The sequence below is a fragment of the Aethalodelphis obliquidens genome, unplaced genomic scaffold (genome assembly GCF_003676395.1).
Source record: "Aethalodelphis obliquidens isolate GAN/ISIS:26980383/991018 unplaced genomic scaffold, ASM367639v1 scaffold131, whole genome shotgun sequence".
NCBI lineage: Eukaryota > Metazoa > Chordata > Mammalia > Artiodactyla > Delphinidae > Aethalodelphis > Aethalodelphis obliquidens.
The window spans coordinates 834,409-856,538 of NW_020838075.1; the positions used below are offsets into that span (position 1 = coordinate 834,409).

General features: G+C 56.8%; 1 protein-coding gene and 1 long non-coding RNA gene across 9 annotated transcripts in view; one reads left to right on the forward strand and one right to left on the reverse strand.

Annotated features, from left to right (window-relative positions):
• The window catches only part of LOC113616110 (uncharacterized), a 41,827-nt gene that overhangs the window by 2,058 nt on the left and 17,639 nt on the right, over nt 1–22,130 (forward strand). The window contains exons 3-4 of the long non-coding RNA XR_003431220.1: nt 8,536–8,597; nt 20,013–20,056. This is a non-coding gene — a long non-coding RNA (uncharacterized LOC113616110). The remainder of the gene's footprint in view (nt 1–8,535; nt 8,598–20,012; nt 20,057–22,130) is intronic.
• On the reverse strand, nt 2,385–18,102 carry DDR1 (discoidin domain receptor tyrosine kinase 1). 8 transcript variants are annotated; one of them, XM_027099345.1, is made up of 18 exons: nt 17,720–17,738; nt 13,218–13,350; nt 13,025–13,127; nt 12,596–12,824; nt 11,127–11,274; nt 10,758–10,866; nt 10,085–10,271; nt 9,728–9,974; nt 9,084–9,179; nt 8,815–8,966; nt 7,765–7,930; nt 6,957–7,067; nt 5,635–5,879; nt 5,337–5,464; nt 4,907–5,122; nt 4,206–4,440; nt 3,487–3,636; nt 2,385–3,374 (listed from the first exon to the last, which is right to left on the reverse strand). In XM_027099345.1, the coding sequence occupies exons 2-18, from the start codon at nt 13,306–13,308 to the stop codon at nt 3,234–3,236; spliced, it is 2,754 nt and encodes a 917-aa protein (XP_026955146.1). In that variant the 5' UTR covers nt 13,309–13,350; nt 17,720–17,738; the 3' UTR covers nt 2,385–3,233. The 8 variants fall into 8 exon arrangements, with proteins under 8 accessions (XP_026955146.1, XP_026955145.1, XP_026955144.1 ...); XM_027099344.1 differs by lacking the exon at nt 17,720–17,738 and adding an exon at nt 17,373–17,662; XM_027099343.1 differs by lacking the exon at nt 17,720–17,738 and adding an exon at nt 17,453–17,661.

Genomic DNA, 22,130 nt, shown 5'->3' on the forward strand with positions numbered 1-22,130 from the left:
AGAGAAAGAACAGAGCCAGGAGCTGACGGGCCTGTTTTCCACCAGCTTCTCCATTTCCCGGCTGTGCTGCCTTGGGCATGTTGCTAACCTAACAAGAGAGGTTTTCTTCTCTGTGAAATGGCAATAAGTTTAACTACTTCCTGTGTTGTATTAAATAAGATACAATATGTAATAAGTATGGTACCTGGCACAGAGAGGGTGCTCAGTAAATAGCATCATTTTATAAAAAACCAGTCAGGGCTTCCCTGGTGGCGCAATGGTTGAGAGTCCGCCTGCCGATGCAGGGGACACGGATTCGTGCCCCGGTCCGGGAAGATCCCACATGCCGCGGAGCGGCTGGGCCCGTGAGCCATGGCCGCTGAGCCTGCGCGTGCGGAGCCTGTGCTCCGCGGCGGGAGAGGCCACAACAGTGAGAGGCCCGCGTACCGCCAAAAAAAAAAACCAGCCAAACAAAAAACATGTAAATTCGCACCTGTAGTATGTCCTACAAATAAGAGAGTCGTGCTCAGAGAGCATCAAGGGCATTTGACCTGGTCGGGCAAGTCAGGGAAGATTGCTGAAGGACCAGCAGGAGTTAACAAGGCAAAAACAGCAGGGAATTATGTCCCAGGTGGAGGAACAGCAAGCTATAAATGCCATGTGGCAGGAAGGACTGAAAGAAGGCCAGTGGTGCACAAAGCGGGAGGAGGGGCAAACTTGACCAAGAACATTTTGTTCATTTTAAGGTCAATGGGAAGCCATTAAAGGGTTTAGAATAAAGGAGTGGGGTCAGATTTGTGTGTTTAAAGATCACACTGGCTGTAGGGCTGTAAACAAACCAGAGAGGAACAGAAACAGATCCTGGGAGACTACTGCAGTGGTCCAAGCAAGATGGAGGTGGCGTGTGCTCCGATGGGGATGGAGACAGAAATGATGAATTTAAGGGAAATATGGAATCAAAGGCAACAGAGCTTCTTGATAGACTGGACTTCGGAGGTGAGCGTAAGGGAGAAGGGGTGTCAACGATGATGCCCAGGTTTCTGGCTTGCGCAGCTGAGCTGCCATTCAGTGAGTCAGAGAACCATGGAGGAGTAGCAGGTTTGAACATGCTGAGACTGAAATTCAAATGAACCCTAGGTGGTTGTGCAGGTCTAGAGCTTAAGAGTTCTAAGCTCAGAAATTTGGGAGTTCTCGGCTCACTGCCATGGCTTCTTTTGCTCACCATTGTGGGTTCTGGCCTCTAAACTATTGTCAGTGCTTGTCTTAAATTGTGGGTCACAGTGGTCTGACCTGTGTAGGTTCCAGCAGGACTCAGACCTGTGACCTGGAACCCCAAGGGCCTGTCAATACAACCGAAGATTAAATTATCTTTATTGCCATCCTCATTACCCAGTTGGCTCATTTTGTAAATGTCATCAACTGAGACCCCAGGGTCTTTATTTCACATGAACTGCCATCAGTATGGGTCTGCCTTTTCCCATACTTGCAACTGATTTTTTTTTTTTCATTACAACCAAATTTGAACTCTGTTAAATGTTTTCCTGGCAGCTGTGGCTCATCCTTCCAAGCCTCTGAGATAATTTAGGGTCTTGGCTTGGCTCTCAAACAATTCAAACCTATTGGTTATTTGAACACTTGATCAGTCTAATACAGGGATTCTCCTCCTGGGACTTCCAGACCCTGGGGTGCAGACAGCGGGAGAGGGTTTCCTAGAATTTGGGCAAGAAGAGAATTACATCTCTATTTTTATTAACTTCTAACTGAAATTTAGCATTTCCTCCAAGTATGAGTATGAGCAAAACCCCCAGTATATTAGCAGTACCTGTGACTTGTCACTAACAGACACCACAGCTACTCTCACATCCCACTACAGCTGTAGAAATCTCAGAATATCATTTATGCTCATTACTTTCTGAAAATATCAGTAATTATTACACCTGCTACTAGGTCTTATTATTAAATATATTTAAAAGAAGCACATGTTACTATATCATTTTTTTAAAATTTTGGTAAATGCTTTGATTTCCTGTTACACATGTGTAATCATAATTGTATATTATATATATATATGAAATATTTTTAAACGGGTTTTAAAACATAATTCTGAGGAGGAATCAGTAGACCTCTCCACACTGCCAAAGGGGTCCATGGGTCAGACAAGCTTAGGACCGCTGGCCTAATCCACCTCCTTCCAGGTCTCCTGCAGAGCTCCATATTCATGTGGGACCTTAGGTCCCACAGGCGAGGGCCTGGCTTATGCAGAAACAGAACGCTATGCTGGGAAAAACACATGTTAGGAAATGGAATGGGAAGAAGAGGGAAAAAGAGGGGAAGGAAGAAAGGAAATGGGTTTGGGGGGGGCAGGAGGCAGATTTCACCAAAACCCCAAGAAACCCACTCATAGCTGTGGAAAACTCAACCTTTATTATTACCTGCCTAGTGCAGGGGATTAAAATAGCATTGAGCTAGATCCATATATTAGTGTAGAAATCTGTGTCTCTCCCCCCCAAAAAATGTACAAACCCCAAGTGATTATAGAAAAACCAATGTGGCAGCTACCATAGAGATGTCCAACCCCAGGGCCATGGGCCATTGCTCTCTTTCCCCCCAACCCCAATACTTATTCCACAGAAACATACAGGCTTAGAGAAGTTCTACCTACAACAGGGCAGATGGGAAGTGGGTAGGCTGGCAGGGGTAGGGATCACCCCCAAGTCCAGTGTTTCATAGGATGGAGGAGGGAGGCCAAAGCTGAGGGCAATCCCAGGAGGAGGCACAAGGGAACCCCTTTCTCCCTTTCTTGTCCTCCTCACTCCCCAGATTCTCAGCCAGTGGGGTCCAGTGTGTGACGGAGAGAGAGAGAGGCTGGGGGCAACAGCCTTCTCTCCAGGCACCAGTGTTGTCCAGGGAGGCCCAGGTGCTCCAATGGGCCAGGTCCAGTGTCTGCCCTATATTTTCTCCCACCTCCCCCAAGAGATGGCTAGAGGAGGTCAGAGAGGATCCCATCCACAGGGCCAGCTGGGTGGGTGGCAGGGGCTTTTAAGAGGAGCAGGAAGGGGGCATGAGAGCGTATCTGGGGAAGGGAGGGCGTCAGCTCCCTGGCAGGCCCAGCCCACCTTCAGCCACACTGCCTCTCTCAGAGGTGAAGGGCGGTCAGGAGGGGGAATGGAGTGGGGTGCGCTTAGCTCCTCTTGTTTAGTGCCGCTGGCCTCCCCTGAATCCTCCCTGAGGGAGGGGCGGCTGGGTGTTGTGATTCACACTGTGTTGAGCGCATCTTCTGCCAGGAACCGATGCAGTTGGGAAAAGGGTGGTCGCTGCTCAGGCTCCCGGCTCCAGCACCGAAGCATCAGCTCATACAGGCCCAGTGGGCAGGCTGGGGGCCGGGACAGGTACACCTGCATTGTGGCAGCGTGGATGAAAGGCAGGCAAATGTTCTTTAGTCCCCAAGATGACAGGCTCTGGCCCTCCTGGGCCCCCAGACCCATCTTCCCTCCCCTCTGCTCTGACCTGCCGGCCCTGGTCCCGGAAGAACTCCCCCGCGTTCTCGATGACTTGCTCATCGGTGAGCTGCCCAAACGGCTGGGCCCTGCAGAGCATCAGCACCTCCCACAGGGTCACCCCAAAGGCCCACACGTCACTGGCAGTCGTGAACTTCCCCTGGTGCGTGGATAAGGCAACAGAGGCAGAGAAAGGCATCAGTCAACAGAGACCCTCCTCCTCTCCCCACTGGGACCCCACATCCACTCAGCATCATCCTTACACCCACCTGACTCCCTCCCAACCCCCGGCGGTCCACCCTCCTTAGCTGGCCCTCTTTCCCACTAAGCCTGCTCCTCTCCTCTGGCTCTGCCTTCTTTCTTGTGCTCTAGTCCTCTCCTCACCTCTTCCCGATTCTACCCATCCTTCCCCCCATTTTCTGGTCCTGACTCTCCCAACTCAACGCCTTCTATCTCTAGCCTCCTTATCTCTCTTTCTCTCTGCTACCCTGACTCCATCTCTCACACTCGCCCTTGGCTCCTGGACCCTTTCCAATCACACCATAACTCTCTGCTTTCTCCAGTCCCTTGAGCCAGAAGAGCTTATAGAGCACTGGTCCAAACCCTCATTTCAGAGATGAGAACTGCAGTCCAGGGAAGGCAAGTGACTGAACAAGATCCCAGAGCTTAAGTGGCAGTCAGTGCTCCCCTAACCGCCCCTCCCTTCCCGCCTCTCTCAGGGCCTCTCACCATGAGGATGCACTCCCAGGCCATCCACCGGATGGGCAGCACCGCCCGGCCCTGCACACGGTAATAGTCCCCAGCGTAGAGGTTCCGGCTCATGCCAAAGTCGGCGATTTTGATGGTGAAATTCTCCCCAACCAGGCAGTTCCTTGTGGCCAAGTCCCGATGCACAAAGTTGAGTGTGGCCAGATAGCGCATGCCCGAGGCAATCTGGGCCGCCACATGCAGCAGCATCGGGTAGCTGAGTGTAGAAGCCGACACCCGCGGGTCATAGGGGCAGCCCTAGACTCGTCCCCACCTCACAGATTCCTGGGAGATGAAGGAGAGCCCTCTTCCCAGGACTGGGTTACCCCTCCTCCTGGTGCACAGATGGAAAGCCCTGGTGGAGGCCAGCGGGTAGATGCCCACTCAACCTTTCTTTAGCTCATCCGACCCCAGGAAGCTACCGCTTTTGTTATGCTCCACAATCTGGACTCAGGGACAGTGAGGGCGAGAGAGCACAGGGAAGTTCCTGACAGGGTCCAAGTCCCTTCACCACCCTCATTGTCGTAATCTCCAGCCTTTCTTCCCCTCAAGTTCTAGACGAACATGGCCACATGTGTCTCATGCCAGGCCCCCTCCCGGAACCTCTACCTGCCTGCCCACCCCACGTTCCCCCTTTCCCTCTAAGCTGGAGTGAGGGGAACGGAGGAGACCCCCTTGTGTACCTGATGGTGGGCCCCTGGGCCGCCTCCCCATCTCTGTCCTCCTCCACCGCCTTGTCCTCTAGCTGGTGGGCACTGAGGAACTGGTTGAGGTCGCCATTCTCCATGTAATCAGTTATCATGCAGAGGGGGTCGTCCTGCACACACACGCCCAGGAGCCGGATGATGTTTGGGTCCTTTAGCCTCGACATGATCTTCACCTCCTTCAGGAAATCATTCCTGGAGAAGCAGGGAGAAGGTGGTGGGATGCCGAGGGGCTGACCTGCAGCTTCCCTCCAGCTCCCACAAACCAGTGCCCCACTCCCCGACCTCTACTCACTAGTCCCCAGACACTCCCCCACTGTTGGTCTCCACCATGTTTCTCTCTAGATCACTCCCCTCTCTTCATGGCCTCCCCCCCTCCCTTCTTCCAGATGCCATCCCTGGTCCTCACCTGGCATTCTTGGTGGCATCTGGCCGTAGGATCTTGACAGCTACAAGTAAAGGGTGTTCCTTGCGCACACTAAGGGGGAAATCAAGACTGACCAGATCTTGAGGGTTCTCTACCTCACACAGGTGCACCTGGAGAAAGAAGGTGATTTGGTAGGGGGTCACAAGGTTCACCAAGGAGACACGGTCAATTGGGACAACACAGATGATGGTTTCCCAGCCAAAGGGGATATCTGGGCATGGCATGAAGAGAGGCAGAGAGAGGCAGACACTGCTGATGGCTGGGCAGGAATCCTTCTTACCTCCCCAAACTGGCCCTCGCCAAGCTTCTCCTTGAAGCGGAGCCTCGACCGAGGGAAATCCACTCTGGGGGGCCCATCCCCAGCTGCCCCTGGGGGCAGCGCGGGCACAGCATAGGTGTTGCCTCCAGTGACACCCTGCAGGGTGACAATGTCAGCCTCGGCATAATGGGGGACGCTGTTCTGGGGAGGTGGGGGCAGAAGCGGGGCACCCGGCTTCTCCGGCTCCATGTAGTCCCCACTGCAGGCTACAGGATGAGGGAAAAGAAGACAGGACGAGGCATCAGGAACAGCCCCCGAGAGCCACGGTTCTCCACACCCCCGTCTCCCAGAGGCGCCCCGTCTCGCAGGTGGGTGAGAGACTGGGTCTACCCTCCTCTCCTTGGCATTCCACCCGCCAGCCTCAAAACAGAGAAGGCGCCGGCGTGGGATAAGAGCTAGCTGCTACAGAGCTTTCGAGGCAGTGGAGATGGTTGAGCAAAGAATGTCATAAAGTCTTGTACTCTAGGGATCCCAGCACAGTCCAAGACCATGAAAGAAGTCTTGGCTGCAAGTGGAATTCCTCTACCCACCATTGGAAGAAGGATGGTCCCAGCCATCCGGTCACCCTCCAATTTCCAAACCCATGACCCACTCACCGCCAGCCACTGCCATTCACGTAGCCGTTCTACCGGTTGCTTTCATCCTTTCATCCTCCCTGCCATGGTTACCCAAGCCCTCCCTGACCCAACATACCAAGCTCAAAGACAAGCAGAGACAGGGGCACACAGAGGGAGAGGAAAACAATTCCTCACAGCCCGCGCAACATGGAGTCTACAGACAGAGGAGAGGAAGCAGAGCTGTCCCCCCTTGGCCCTGGGGAAGGGGTGACGAGAAGAAGGTAACACAGAAGGGAAGAGCAGACAGGAAGGGCGGGGGCGTGAGCAGAGAGAGGACATGTGGGGGGAGAGGGCAAGCACTGGGGGAGAGGCCCTCCTTGCAGCTCTAGAGAGAGGGGAGAGTGAAGGAAGGGTTGTAAGAGAGCCTGGAGCCACCATAGCAACCTCCTCTCCGGCTCTGGAGAGCTCAAGAGATGGGGTGGAACAGGAGGAGGGGAACAGAGCTGAGAACCAGGGAGCTTTCTACTCCTCAGCTCAAGGGCGAGGCCTTAAAAAGGAGCCAGCAGCAGCAGAGGAGAGCTAAGGGCACAAGAGCTTCCTCCTTGGGAGCTCAGGAGAGCAGAAGAGGCCACAGTGGGGAGAGGAGGGAGTGCAAGGTGTGAGGACTTTTCCCTGCCCCATAGAGGTACGGGGAGCCTGGCGGAGACTAGGGGCAGAGGGGCTTACCCTGGGTGTTGGTGGGTTTGGCCCAGGCGGGTGTGGGGGGGCCCGGGCCTCGAGGGGGGCGGGCGTAAGTGGCCAGAAGGAGACGGTAGGCTGGATTGGAGAGCAGCAACGCTGTCGGGAGAAGGAGGGGGGGAAACACGGGGAAGGGATGAGACTCAAGGCTAGACAGACAGGGAGACACAGAATAGGGCAAGACTAGGGCTGATGAGAACGAACGTACTAAGAGACAGAAATGGAATAAAACAAGCATCTGGAGAGTGCTGGATAACTGGATGGATAGGTGATAGATGGACGAACAGATGATGGATGGATGATGAATGATTGGATGGATGGATAGTGAATGCATGGATAGATGAGGGATGGACAAACAGATGATGGATGGACGATGGATGGATGAATGGACGTATGAATTTATATGGATGGATGAACAAACAGATGGATGAATGATGAATGGATACATAAATATAGGTAGATGGATGGAATGAACATGGTGAGTCTAGGAGAGAGGGGAGGAGCCAGAAAGGCACAATGAGAGGGCACAACAGAGATGAGAGAGGGAAGTGTGTGGGACACAGAAACAAGATGAGAGCACTGGGGACTGTGCGTAATGCATGGAAAATTCCTGAGGGAGATTATATGGTAAGGACATGGAGTAATATAGAAGGCTGTGACCAGGGACACAGAAATAAGAAAATGAGTTGAAACTGGGGAAGACAGTAAAAGAAAGGAATGGTAAAGGAGAGGAAAAAGGATACACTGAGAAGACAGGCAGAGGACAGAGGTGGGACTGGAACAAGGAAGGTCTTACCAGAGCCGTTGGGGACACTGGGAGCAGAGTGGGGCGGATTCCCACGAGGCCGGGGCTCCTGGTAAGGGGGTGGTTCTCGAGGGCCTGGGCGGTTGTTGATGAGGATGGTGTCCCCAGGGACAGAGAGGTGAACCGTCAGCTCCTCTTCTAACACCCGACGCTCGGCCTTGTCATGGGGAACGGGAAATATTAAGTGCAGCTACCGCTCGGCGCACACTTCCCAGCTCTTGGTTAAATCCTACACCCGTGTTCCCTCCTTCAGTCCTCACAAAGTCCTGTAGTCGTATGTACTACTAACTCATCTTTCAGGTAAAGAAAGACTCAAGGGCATTTAAGTGGGTTCCCTGATGTCCCACAATGGGATTCCAACCCAAATCCTACCAGTTCATAACTATTAACTAACGTGTATCCCCACCACTGGACTCTGGCCTGGAAGACATGGGCTTAGGGTGTGCCGCACTTCTTCCAGTCGCTCCTCTAGCTCCACTCGCCACCTTCTCCCGCTGGGCTTCTGCCCCAATAGGTCGATCAATGTGAACTGCGTCAACGGGCTGGGTCTGGCTTGGCCAGATAGGAGCCCCAGCAGGAGTTTGGAGGGCAGACAGGAAGTGAGGTCAGGGTGTTTATTCTCCCAGCCCCTCCCCAAGGGATGGACCCAGGTGAGCTGCATCCTGGAACCAAAGTCCATTGCCCCTCTCAGGCGCCCTCTCCACACACTCCTCCTAGATTCCTCCCGCCTTCCAGTAACTGCCTCCTTCTCTCACCCCACAGACCCAGGGATGGTAGCCGCTCTGCAGTGACCAGGCCTGGGGAACTGCACTGCTTCTCGTGATGTACGTACACCCTGCCCACATCTTTCTACGTGGTCTCCTTACTAAGCCTCCCTCAAATTATTCTCATCCGACTGTGCTCTATGGTCCCTGCTGGATCCTAACTAAGGCAGGAGTCCTGACACACGCTGGCCTCACTCTCCACGCCCACATCCTGCCCATCCCTCCCCAGGCTGCCCCACCCCCAGTAGCCCAAGGGTCCCCACGCCACTCTGCCCACCTTGCTGAGGAGCTTGCGCCAGTGCAGGCGCCACAGCATGAGGGCGATGATGAGCAGCAGCAGGAGGATGATGGCCACCAGGCAGCCAATGAGGATGGCGGTCGGGCTCCCCTCGGCCTTGGCCACAGGCTGCTGGCCCCTGGGCTCCAGCTCTGGTGGAGGCAGAAGGGTCAGGACCACGGGTGGCTTCCCGCCCAGGCTGAGGGGGCCCAGGGAGGACTGGTGACACAGGACCCACATACCCTGGCGGGGGCCCCAGGTCAGCTCACCCAAGCTGCTGAAGTTGGTGGGAGGTGGGCCGGGTGGCCACCAGGGGGCTGGTGCGAAGGTGCCCCCCAAAGCCAGGGAGGAGTCATTCACAACATCTGGGGAGAAGGAAGAAAAAAGGGGAGGTCAGATAGGGAGGAGGCGACGAAAGGGAGGCACACATGCATGAGACCGAGGGAATTCTATTATTGGGTGGGGAGTAAAAGCAGGGCTGATACTCAGTATATGTACCAACCAACCAGGATAGGCGGTGGGACAGGATCCTGGAGGGTCCTGGACGGTTGTGGCGGTGCTGGATGTTAATCTTTTAGTTGCTGGATTGTGGGGAGAAGCGGGACTCCTGAGGAGAGCCCGGGGTGCGGGGGGATCCTGGCTGTCAGGAGGCTTAGAGAAGAGGCTATTTCTCAACCAGCACAGAATATTTCAATATTTTAACAACCACAGTCATACTGCTCAACATCAGTCGTGAGTGAGGGGCTCATAAACGAAAGACTGAGACAGGCAGGGGGAAAGGGGGAGGGAAGTGTTCAAATTATTTAGGGCAGCCTTACTTGTAAAGTCTCACTGGTGCCGGGAGTGGTTATTCAAGGGCACTATGGGTTAGTAATCCCAGAGGCTGGGAACTGGGCAGAGACCAGGGGCTTACCAGAGATGAAGGAGATTTCGCTGAAGAGTAACCACGGCCCAGCAAAGAGGAAGCGACACTGCAGAAAGCGGCCCACTCGGCCGCCCAGGGGCACTGACACAGTCCGGGCTCTGGGGTCCCCCAGGCTGCCCCCCAGGGCATGGCGCACGGGCTCCCCCTCCCAGGCCATGGCAGGGCCCCTCTTGAAGCGACACTCCACCCCTCCAGGCAGGCGGGCTCCCAGCGTGTGCATGTTGTTACAGTGGACCTGGGGGAAGGAAGGAAGGACACAAGGTCAAGTCCAGGAGAGCCCGAGCGAGCACCCCAGGGCACTCACCCTGGTCCCAGAGCCCTCCCTGGGAGTTGGCCGCACTTAACCTGCATGGCATTGAAAGTCCTCAGCCGGTCAAACTCAAACTCCATCTCCACGTAGCCGCTGGGGAAGCTGTGATTGCTCCATCCCACATAGTCATAGCCTGGCCAGACCCGCAGCTCCTGGCTCTTCCTAAAGTCATCCAGCCCCACCACGCCATCTGCCAGCTGGCCCAGACCTCCGTACTGCAGCCTGGAGAGGAGGGGAGCCGAGGAAGAAGAGGGTGGAAGAGAAGAAAGTGTCACCTATCTGGGTGCTCTACAACCCCCATCCTCCAGTGGCCTGGCCAGCGTAGCCCAGCAACCCCCACCCCGCCCCAACCTCACACAGCTCTCTCTTACCCCCACCCAGGACTCTCTAGGGCACCTTGAAGTCACATGCTATACAAAGGCACCGCCTCTAAGGGACACCGCTCAACCTACGATGTATTTACTGTGACAATTTGCAACAGATTTAAGTGTCTTAGCAGAGGCAGGCCTTTCTCTAATTCGCACAAAGGGTCACATTAGCTAGTGGTCACCGTGCTATCCCTCAATCCTGGTCCTGTCCCTTGAGCCCCACCTAAGCCATCGCTCTCTGCAGTTCTTCCCTCTTGCTGCCCAGACAACCCCCTCCCCCACCCACTCCATCCACTCTCCCACCCCAGGCTCCATGTCCTGCGGGGCCCGCTTCTTTCACCCGCCAACGGTGTGTGTGGTGTGTCCATCGTAGGTGGAGTCGTTGAGGTGCACAGCCTCAGATAAGTACATCGTCTGCCCCACAGGGGCCATGTAAGACAGGAGTCCATCTGGGGCAGGGGGAGGAGGGGCGTTAGGGGCACGGAGCCTCCATCCCCCACCCCTGCATCAGGCCTGGGCAGGTTTCAGGTCCCTCTCTCGTAACCCCTCCACAGGCCGCTGGCATGGAGGAGGCAATGCTGGCCAGTCCCCTCCTCACTCAGAGTGACAGATTCCCAACAGGACAGAGGATCCTGGATGCCCCTCTCCCCCATTCCCACTCCCCAGTCCCCAGGACAGGAATGAATCCTCAGGGGTCTGAATGACTCACCCTTCCAGAGGCAGCCATAGAGCTCCACCCGTAGACAGACGCTCATGACTCGGTCCGCCCGGGGATAGAAGCGAACCAGTCGGGCCACCATGGGGGGCCCAAGGTCCTTCAGCACCACTCCCCCAGGATCCTCATTACCTAAGATCACCTGTGGGCCAGGATGCAGGGGTGGATGGGGGAGGAAGGCTCCAGATCGGATGTAATTTCCCAGCCACCAGCTGCTCCCTGGCCCAGCCCACAATGGCCACAAAGAGACCCATGAAGGGTGGCACTGAGCACCCAAGGCATGGAGTACAGCCAGGCATTTGTAAGACAAGGGGCTGCAGCAGAGCCCTCTGACACCTCTCTGGGCCTGATGGTCTGTCCTGACCTCTAAGTCTCGCATCCTGTTGTGCCCAGATTCTCTCCAGTCCCTCACGGCTCTGCACCCCTGCTCTGGCTTCCCCTCTTCCTTCACCCATTCCCTCTGTTCACTCAGCAGATGCTGGCTGAGCACCCACTCTGCACCAGCCAGGCACATACCTGGGGGTGAGCATCAGTCCCTCTCCTGTAGGACAGTCCAGTAGGAGAAACAGCTGTGACAAACAAGAGGTAGCTGGGGGTGGGGAGTCAGAAAAGGCTCTATGAGGAGGTGATACCTTCGGGGAGAACTGAATGGAGGGAGGAGAGCCTGTGGACAGCTCGGGGAGGAGCTTTCCAGGCACAGAGAACAGCAGGTGCAGGTGTCCTGAGGCTGTGGGGTGAGCCCTAGCATGTACCAGGAACAGCAAGAAAACCAGCATGGCCCGGGTGGAGCGAGAATGGGGAGAGGGGTAAGGGATGTGGACAGGAGCCGGCACAGGCTAAGCTTCTGCCCCCACAAAGGACCTCAGCTTTTGTTCTGGCAGCAGGAAAGCCAGCAGAGGGCTGTGAGCCAGGTGTGAGGCATCTGCTTTGCATTTTCTCAGGTACCCTAGATGTAGCCTCCAGGTGGAGATTTGACTTCAGGAGAGAAAGAAGCAAGGAGAACAGTTTGGAGACTACTGCATTCATCTAGCTGGGGATGGTGGGGGCCTGGCCTAGGGGTAGAGGTGGAGGTGGTAAGAAGTGGGCAGATTCAGGAAATATCATGGAGGTGGAACAGACTGGCCTTGCTGATGCTTTGGAAGTAGGAGGTGGGAGAAAAAGAGGAATCAGGGATATCATCTTAGCTTATGGTGGTACCATTTCCTGAGCTGGAGAATGCTGGGGGAGGAGCAGGTCTGGGATGAGAATGGGGCTCAAGTTCAGCTTGAGAAGTTTATGGTAAGTTTGAGTTGACCATAATACATCTAGGTGGAAAGTGGTCAGGTTTGCAACACTAGATGGAGCTCAGGGGAGATGTCTGGGCTAGAGAGGGCGTACACTGCAGAGTCATCAGTGGATAGGTGGTACAGCGGGGGGACAGAGGAGAGCCAGCCTTCCCTGGGCACTGTCGCTGCCAGCCTCACCTCCTGGCCCCAGCGGTCCCTCCAATCCATCCAGCGGTGGCCGTCCCGGGAGTAGCGCAGCCGGTAGCTGGGGGAGAACTCCTTGCCCAGGCCCCCTGCGTGCCGCCCCTGGGTGCCCACCAGCGCCACCAGGTGCAGCCGCCGCAGGTCCACCTGCAGGTACTCCTCCTCCTTGGGAAACACCGGCACCGCAGGGCACCATGCCCCATCTCCATCGCTGCTTTCCAGCCTGGGAGGGCGCAGGAAGTCACAGGGAACATCTGGCCGTAGGTCTGCCTCTGTCTCCAGTATTTAACACCCCCGCCCAGTACTATGGGGGGCTTCATTGGCATCGACCCTCTCAGAAGCCTCTTGGCTTGGGCAGAGTGTCGGAAGGGCAAGTAGAGTCCCCAGGGGTTCCCTCCGGGACAGCCCAGGTGTGCCAGCTACCTGCTGTGGCGAGCCGCAGTGGAGTCTGACCAGGAGCTGGAAGCAGAGATGTCACCATCCGGGATGGTCCGGTCCTGCATGCCCAGGGCATAGCGGCACTTGGCTGGGTGAACACAGGCATACGGAGGGTCAAAGCTCCCAACTCGGTCTCCCAAGCCCCATCCCTCAGGGACCCAAGAGCCAGTCTCCTCACCAGGGTCAAAATGTCCCTTCATGTCAGCATCTCCTGTTGCCACCAAGAGCAGCAGCAGCAGCAGTAGAAATGAGAGGGCCCCTGGCCCCATTGCTCTTGATCCCTTGGGCCTACGGGGGTGGGGGCAACATCTCTGCAGGGGACATAATGAGGGGGGAGGTTAGTTAAAGGGCAGTCAAGGAGACTGGCTCACAGCCAATAATGAAGAGACAGGATGGGCTGCTTTGGGGATAATAGCAGTGAAATGACAACAACAGTCACCGTTTAACAGCATCAGCTATATTTTTAGAATGCTTCCCATGTGCCAGACACCGAGCTAAATTCTGGTCCCCTCCCCACCTAGGAGACCAGAATTCTAAGCGAAGCGGGGGACCCCAGCAACCTTCCAATCTCAGTGTCCTCTGTAGCCCTGCTGGCCCCCGACCCAGCAGCCTCAGCCACACCTGGGAGCTTGGGAGAAATGCAGAATCTCAGGTCCCAACCTAGACCTGCTGAATCAGTCTGCATTTTAACACAATCACCAGGCGACCTGTGCCTATGAAAGCGTGAGATCCCTGCTTTTTCCTCCCTCACTGGGCCCCTGGCAGCTTGCCCCCTGAAAACCATCCCAACTACAACTCCCTACGAACCCAGGTATCTACCCGCCCCAGCCTTAACCCCAGCCCCAGCCCCAGCCCCAGGAAAATCGATCCTGACCTGTCTTCTTCCCAGCAGAGGTCTGCTCTGAGTTCTCCAGGCCCTGGAATCCTTTGGGATCCCTAGTGCCACCCCTCAAACCCTGATCCTCTCTGCCATCAGGTCCAAAGTATTCCATCCCCTCTCCCTGCTCTGCCTTCCCTTCCTAAGACTTCGACATCCTATCCCCTCAGTTCCCAGTTTCTGAAGGGGGCTGCTTCAGAAGGAAGAGCCCAGGGCTGAGGAAAAGGCTGAGTTGCCTTGGAGATGAGGGCGGATCTAAAGACGGGGAAGCCAGGTCACCCCAGGAGGTAGGAGGAGTGGGGGGATACTCCCCCATCCCTTTGTCCTCCTCCAGCTGCTCCCACAATGCTCTAGGGCAGGAATGTAAGAGGCAGCTGAGACCCCACAGCTCCAAAGCAGCAGCTGAGGGGGCTGACTGAGTTATGGGGGGACCCAGGTATCAAAGGAGAGCTGGAACCGGAAGCATCACGCCTGGTCCCTTGGGGGTCTGGGAGCTGGCACAGGGGAGCAAGCTGCCGGAGCCCCAGGCAGCCGGCCTGGAATTCCTGGGTGCTGCTCTCCACCCCCACCTCTCTCGGGAACAGCAGGGCCCTTGTTCCCCTGGGTAACCTTCATGCCTATCCCAGATGAGTCATCAGAGCCAGACGGAGCAAGCAAGAGGAGCCCGGGGCAGACATACAAAGACAGGCAGAAGATAGAAGGCAGGGGGAGACAGGGTGAGAAACACAAAGCAAGAGGTAAACAGAGCGGGCTTCGCAGCGCAGGGCACAGAGCCAAGCAGAGAAACACACAGAGACGTCTGGGGCAATCTGTTCGCTGACACCCTGTCACCCCATTTCTCTCCACTGGGTCACAAACACCAAGGACAGGCCCAGAAGACCTACCCCAACCCCACTACAATCAATCAGTCAATCAGGCCCCCCATGTGCCGCCCCAGGGTGCAGCAGGAGGCTGGAAGCCAGGGGCTGGAACACTCTGCCACAAGCCCTTCGCTCTCTTCTCCCAACCCCCAACCCTCACCCCAGACAACACTCACGCAGCTCTGTACACATGTGCACGCACACACACACAACTGTCTTACAGACTTTCAGAGACAGACACATGTGACATCCTCATAAATCCATTACACACACAGACTCCCCAGCCAAGGCAAACACGGACGGACACTCAAGCACACATCACCTCCATCCACACCTCAGCATTCTTTCAAGTTCAATCCCATCACTTAGTTAATAGTCACCTTCAGACACCTGTGAACATGAAATGACAAACATGCTCCTACAGAGGACAGTGTGAGACACACACTCAGGTCCTCAGGCACAGGATCCCAAGAGAACTGGGGCCCACCCCTAATACTCAAGGTGACCAAGCCAGAGGGAAGTCAAGAGAGTGGGGAACAGAAGGAAACTTGGGTGGCTGGAGTGACCAAAAAAAAAGTCATTTCTCTATTTTCCCATATGCTCAGCTTTCATCTCCACTGTACCACTCAATTCTGGACACACTATGTACCCTCAGCAACAGTGAGTCTGAGCACCAGACTCTGGCTGGGGGTAGAGGTGCTGGAAAGGAATGTCCAGCCAGCAGGGGACCTGTAGGGTGAAGGCTGGAGAGAAGGGAGTGGGGGAGGGTCACTGAGGATGGTGCTCCCTGGGCAATGACAGTAACTCCTGGCAGAACTAACTGACCATCCAACCGTGGATGAACGACTGTCACTGACAGGTTATGGTGTCAGGCCCTCTCTCTGCTGGGCTGAGACCAGGCTGCCCAACTGGGAGCTGGCTGGATGGAGGCTTAACAGTTCGTAGATGCCTGCAGAGACTGGCCAAGTAGGAGGACAGGCCCACTTCTCCAGGAGGCCGGGAGATGATTCAGTAGGACCACATATGAGCACCTGTCTTCCTGGGGTTCAGTTCCTCCATACTGGGTAAAGGGGGTCCTTCCTCAAGGCTGGAACACACTTTCTCAGAGGTCAGGGGGTTCCCCACCCCCCATTTTTAGACAGTAAACCAGAGCACTGTGGAGGCGGGCAGGGACAGACTTAGCGGCGCTGGACAACTAAGTCCAGTCCGGGAACATCTTGCCTCCCGGCCAGGCCCTCATCCTTCGGCCACCGCGCGTCCCCGGAGCCCCAGGCCGCCGCCCCCGACCCTCCGTCCGCAGGGGTCCTCCCGCCGCTCTTCTGACCTCTCATCGCTCTTCACGGCAGACCCCGGCGTCCGACCCCGAAGCGGGGCCTCCTTGGTGGCGGCGGGGCGCGGGGAGGGAGAGGCGGAGGGAGCCAAGAGCCGGGAGCGGGAGGCGCCGGCGGGGCTCGGGTGTCGGGAGGCGGCTCCCGAGAGCAGCTGTCGGGGGCCTGTTCCGGGGAGAGGAGCCAGGGCTGGGGCGGCTCGGACCCAGGCGCCGCCTCCCCCTCCCTGCTCCCCCCTCCGCCCGCTCGCCGGGCGCTCGGGCCGCTGCCCTCCCTTCCCCCTCCCGGGCTGAACCGGCCCCGCCGCTCCCACGCCCGGCGCCGCCCTCCCGGCCCCGCGCTCCTCTCTGCCCCGCCACCCCGCATTCCCCCGCGCGCCCCGGCCTCCCCCAGGTAACCGTGCCTCAGTCCCCGCCGCGGGCTCGGCGCTGCGTGCCCATCCCCCTCCACCCGCCCACGGCCCACCCCCCCCCAGGATCCCCACAAAGAAGAACGGCCCAAGCAGGGGGCCAGCGGCTAACCGCTCAGGGCCTCCCCCACTCCCAGGCCCCACGAGGGGATGGCCTGCCTCCCTACTCCCCCTTTTCTGGGCTCAGTTCCTGGAGAGGGAGGTGAAGGGGAGCAGCCCCAGGGCACAGGGAAGGAGCACGTTCCCACAGGCCCGGCGCCCGGTCCGGCAGCAGGAGTTTGAATGGGGGAAGGGAGCAGGGCTCACCTGTCCAACCCGGCCTCCTAGACCTACTCTCTTCACACCGCCAACCTTGCTTCTCTCTGGCACCCTCTGAGCCTCTGGTCCTCTACACCCCAACCCAGCCGTAGGAACAGACCCCTCTCTCTACGTCCACCTCCAGTTCCTCCCCATAATTCCACAAGGTCCTCTCAAGGACCCTGGGGTCCAGACTCCGAGGTCCTGGTTCCCCTGGGCTCCCTGCTCAAAGCCCGGGAGTTCTCTTCAGGGCAGCCAGCTCTGCCCTAGTGGGGTCGGAGGTTCTGACCGCTGGCAAAGATAGGCCCGGGCAAGGTGAGTGGTGGGGATGAGGAGGAGGAGAGGGGGGCAAAGAGAAAATCACGCACAGACAAAAAGTAACAGTACACGAGACCCAGAGAAGCTGGGTGCAGAGAGACTAGGTACAAACCCAATGTGAGAGAAAGAGAGCGGGAGAGCTGCTGGCTGAGGTGGGCAGGACAGAAGGGCTGTGGTGGGAACTGTGCCACCCCGCTCAGCGCTACCTGGGGCCCCACCACCTCTCTCCACACCCCACACCTACCAATCACCTGCAGGGTAAGGTCTCACGCCACTGCAGATCTCTGCCCCATTGCACCTCACAGTAGATAGATATAAACTCACCCTACGTGCAGTCCCAGACAACAGTCCCAAGAAAGAAACACGAAGTCCCAGACAAGTACACAAAAGCACTGCCAGGAAGAGGCTGGCCCTTAGGAGAGGCCAAGGCACATATGGGCACGTACTCCAACTCACGGGTCAACACACAAACCCTAGGGCGCCCCAACTGCTAAGGGACTCACTAACAGACAGCCCCATGGCCACCCTGAGAATTGCCTCTTCCCACCGTCCCCTCCCACCAAATCCCCAGGGTTCCCCCGGTGCACCTACCCCTCCGGAGAGGGCCGCTGGGGAAGCTGGGCCCGGAGAGGCTGGGTCGGGGGTGGAGCCGGGTCGGGGGTGGGGCCAAGGTTTCCCAAGTAACCTCACCTGGGCGGACTCTCAGCCCCTCCTTCCAGGGGCTGTGCTCCCGGGAAGCCCCGGGCAGGCGGCCCGGCTGAGCTGCAGCCAGACCCCTCAGGGAAGGAGGAACAGCCCCTCACACCCCAGTGGGACATTCCACAGCCCAGGCCCACGCTGACCCCGGCCAGGTGGCATGGCGGTGCCAGACAGAGGGGTCGACTGCGGAGAGTATAAGAAACCATAGAATCCTGAAACCCTTGCTCCCTCTTCTCCCCCAGGAGAAATTCCTAGTCGGTGATGCCCACCTCAACCCAGCCCAGAGCTGGAGGAGTGGGAGGGATGCAGGGCTGGGGCCCTGTGGAGTCAAGTGACAGCGGAAAGGGGGCTGGAGCCGGCTGGAATGCCAGGCTCTGAGCCGAGACTCTCAGGGGCCAGAGAGGGAAATCCCAGCCATTCAGGGGCCCCCAGAGTAGTACCAAAGACCTAGTGTATCCAGCCACCCATCCGTGGTCCCCAGAGCCCATCCCACATCTCCTGAATCACTCACAGCTCCAGAGGCCCCCATGTCCTCCTGAGCCCCCAAAGGACCCTCTACCCCTCCCCCATCCGTGTCTTCCAATTCAGGGCTTCCCTCCCCTTCAAGCCAATGGCCTTCTGCTGCCCAGGAAAGAGGAGGAGGAACAGCTGAAAAAATGTGAGGAGAGGCATGTAGAAGAGAGCAGCATCTAGCCTGCAGACTACTGGGCCACTACAGGGAAGCCCAGCAGGACCAGTGAGAGAGAGGATGGGCCAGATGGGTCCCCCACACAAGCTGCTGTCCCCTTCCTGGGAGATGCAGTTGCCTCTGAGTCAGCAGCTGGGGAGAGTGAGAATCCACTGGGGGGTGGGGGGCAGAGTGAGGGGGTGGACAAGGCCCCGGGTGTGAGTTGGGCCTTGATACCACCAAGTCCACATGGGAAACTGAGGCCCAGGAGCAGGAGGAGGAAGAGATGATACAGCACAGGGAGGAAGACGAGGCAGAGCTCAGCTGTGGGCAGCCTGGGGGATGGAAAGAGATGGGGCCATGGTGATGGAACTCAGAGAGGCAGGAGATAAACTGAGGCTGAGGCAGAGGGGTACTGGGGATCAGACAGAGGAAAGGGATGAGAGGGCACACGGCAAAAGGTGGGAAGTGTGGAGTTTGGGGAAAAGGGCTGGGTGAGCAAGTGAACTGGAGTGGAGACGATGGGGAAAGGGTGGGGGGACACTCAGAGAGGAGGGCAGGAAAGAGAAGGGCCTCAAGGGGATGCCAAACAAGGACAAAGGGGAGAAGAAGCGGTTGGAATGAAACCCAGAGATGGGAGAAGAGGAAGACGGAGGCACGAGGATTGAAACGAAGGGACTGGGGAGAAGAGAAGAGTTAGGGCTGAGAAGGGGAGGGACAGACCAGGGGAGACAGAGGCCCCAACTCCAGAGATTGAAGCAAACCTGCTTCTGAAGGCAGGACACAGAGGCCCCAGACCTCTTGGTTGGTTACTTGGATACATCCTAGTCCTCGGCCCATCTGCCACACCACGGCCCCCAACTCTATTCCCCATCCTTTCCCTCCTCCCCACCCCTCTGGCTCAGGTACACTCCCCTCCTCCCACCACACCTCCAGCCTGGACCGCCCGGTCCCTCCCCAAGAGGGGAGGGCCCAACTCCACTCCCCACTCCTGCCCTCCCTGTTCCCGCTCTCGCTTTCTCCCTCTCACCTCCAGCTCAGGGTTATCCTGGGACCCAGTCCCCCCAGTCTCAGGCCTTTAGGGTTCCGGCTCTGGGGCTGCCAAGGCCGCCTGGCTTTGTCCGCCCATCCGGAGCCCCGGGAGCAGCTGCCCTGGCCAGCTGCGGCGGGCTTCGACGTGACCATGGCAACCCAGTCCGCTCCCCTCGCCGAGCCTCCCGGCCCCCGCAGAGAGGGAGGGAGCAGCAAGGCCAGGGAGAAAGGGAGGGGAGGCGGAGGACTGTGAACCGCAGGGAGACCGCAGACAAAGACCCTAGACAAAGGGAGATGAAGGGAAGCAGCGCGGGAGAAAGCAGCAGCGGCTGGCTGTGGCTGAGAGCTTAGGCAGCAGGCATTAGGTCCTGCTGAGGGGGAGAATCCAGGCAAGAGGGACAATCAGACAGGAGGTGGGAGAAGAGATTAACAGTGGTCCTTAAGAGGTCTCCTTCTGCGTCCTTAACAATTCATTTCTTCCGTCAGGGTTTTGCACTCCGGGGAGAACCAGAATACCGGTTTCCTAGTTGGTGAGTGCCCCCCCCCCCCGCAAGTTGTACCAAAGCATAGGAAGTACCCAAGGCCAAAAGGCACCCTCAGTTTTCCAGAACAATCCCAATTCAAACATATTCTGACCTGTCACCTCTGAAGTACAAATATCATTGTCAGACAATGTACTCCAATTCTTGATTTGGAAAATATGCTTCCCAAAGCCAAAGGGGACTGATTAGGCTTGGAGAAAGTAGGGCCAGGAGGGAGCAGTAACGAGGCCTCACATGAGAGGAAGCAAAGTACCAAAAGATGGCGCTAATAGACCCCCGGGGGTCTGTTGGGATGATAATGTGAGATGGCATACAGGCCCCATTGATGGAAACAACCATCCAAACCCCACTAACATGATCTCCATCTGTGGCTTTCTCATGTGTCACTTGGGTCCCTGAGTTCCATGTCCCAATTCATTCCACAGTTATGAAGGGTTTGTGCAGGGCAGGGTTCTGACAGTAAGAGCTATGAAGGATACATACAGGAACACAACCCACTCTGGGCATTTACAGTCTAGAGGGGGAGCAAGGCATGTATATGTATATGTGTGTATAAATATGTATGTATATATGTATATGTATAAATACACATGTGTATGTGTATATGTGTTTGTATATGTATATAATCAGAGAAGACAGCCTTACCCATACTATAGTCAGAGCTGGAAGAGGCTGTGGGAACCCAGAGGAGGGGCAGGCCAGGTCCTCCTGAGTGGGGGCGAGGCAAGATCAAGGACAGCATCATGGAAGAGTTGGAGCTGGAACTGGGTTTTAAGTCAGACAAAGATTTGCAGAAAGGAAGCAAGGCCATTCCTGGCTAATAGCAGGGAGCCGTAAACATGGTTATGTGAAAACGCAGCTGTGGCTGGAAAACAGAGCCTGTATGTGTTAACCCCAGAGAGGCAGAGTGAGGTGGGGTAATCTCATTAGTAGTTTCATTTATTCTGAAGGTGAGGAGGAAGGGCCTTGGGCCTTTGAGCTGGGAAACGCATGATTAGATGGGTGTTATTTTAAAAGTGGTTTCTGGCAGCAGCACGTTGGATACACAGTGCAGAGCAATGGCTGAGGAGGGAGGAGTTCATTCCCCCTTTATCTCGTCCACATCCGCCCGGGGTTCCCCCCCCCCCCGCCCCCGCCCTCCAACCAGCAAAGCCGTGATGAAATGGTGAGATCCTACAGAAAAGCACATGCTCGGTTCTCTCCCGGTGTTTTCACCTATCATTTGGTTGTTTCCTTGGGGCCTCTGAGGTGGATGGGGCAGGGCTCTTCTTAAAAAGGGAATCAGGGGCTTCCCTGGTGGCGCAGTGGTTGAGAGTCCGCCTGCCGATGAAGGGGACACGGGTTCGTGCCCCGGTCCGGGAAGATCCCATATGCCGCGGAGCGGCTGGGCCCGTGAGCCATGGCCGCTGAGCCTGCGCGTCCGGAGCCTGTGCTCCGCAACGGGAGAGGCCACAACAGTGAGAGACCCGCGTACCGCAAAAAAAAAAAAAAAAAAAGGGAATCAGGCCCGGAGAGGTTGTAACTTGCCTTAGATTTGTGGCAAGTTACTGCTTTCCACCCAGGACTTCTATCCGCCTCTCTCTTCCGAAAGGGGGCGGGGGCTAGGAGGGAGATCCAGAACGGCTTCCTGAGTGGCTGGACTAGGCAAAGGCCTGAGCCTCGAGTCCTGCCCCCTTGGAAACCGCGCCTTTCTTCAGTCTTTTGTAGGCCCCACGGTCCCTGTAATGAACAGAAAGACCACTGGGGGGCGCTCGCTGCACAGGTGACCAACACTACGATAATTACTGGAGAAAGTGAAAACCTGGAGGGAAGGAGCTTCAAGCCTGGACGTGGAACCGGGGCGGGCAGAGCTCTGGAGAGGCAGCCAGGGAGGGAGAAAAGAGAAAGGCTGAGCGGAAGCTTAGGGTAGCTGCGGGGCTCATTAGTGTGAAATACGCTGACAGTCACATAACAGAAATACTGTTATTTATGGACAGAATCTTAGAATCTTCACTTTCTCTTTTCTATCATTCTTTGCCAAAGCCTGTGGCATTCTCAGCAACCTTTGGCCTCTTCCTGATAA

Coding starts and splice junctions, on each gene's coding strand:
- DDR1 (XM_027099345.1), bottom strand. CDS start 13,308: ATGGGGCCAGGGGCCCTCTCATTTCTACTGCTGCTGCTGCTGCTCTTG. Junction 8,967..9,083: donor CACCAACTTCAGCAGCTTGG/GTGAGCTGACCT, acceptor TGCCTCCACCAG/AGCTGGAGCCCAGGGGCCAG. Junction 7,068..7,764: donor CAGTGTCCCCAACGGCTCTG/GTAAGACCTTCC, acceptor TTCTCCCGACAG/CGTTGCTGCTCTCCAATCCA.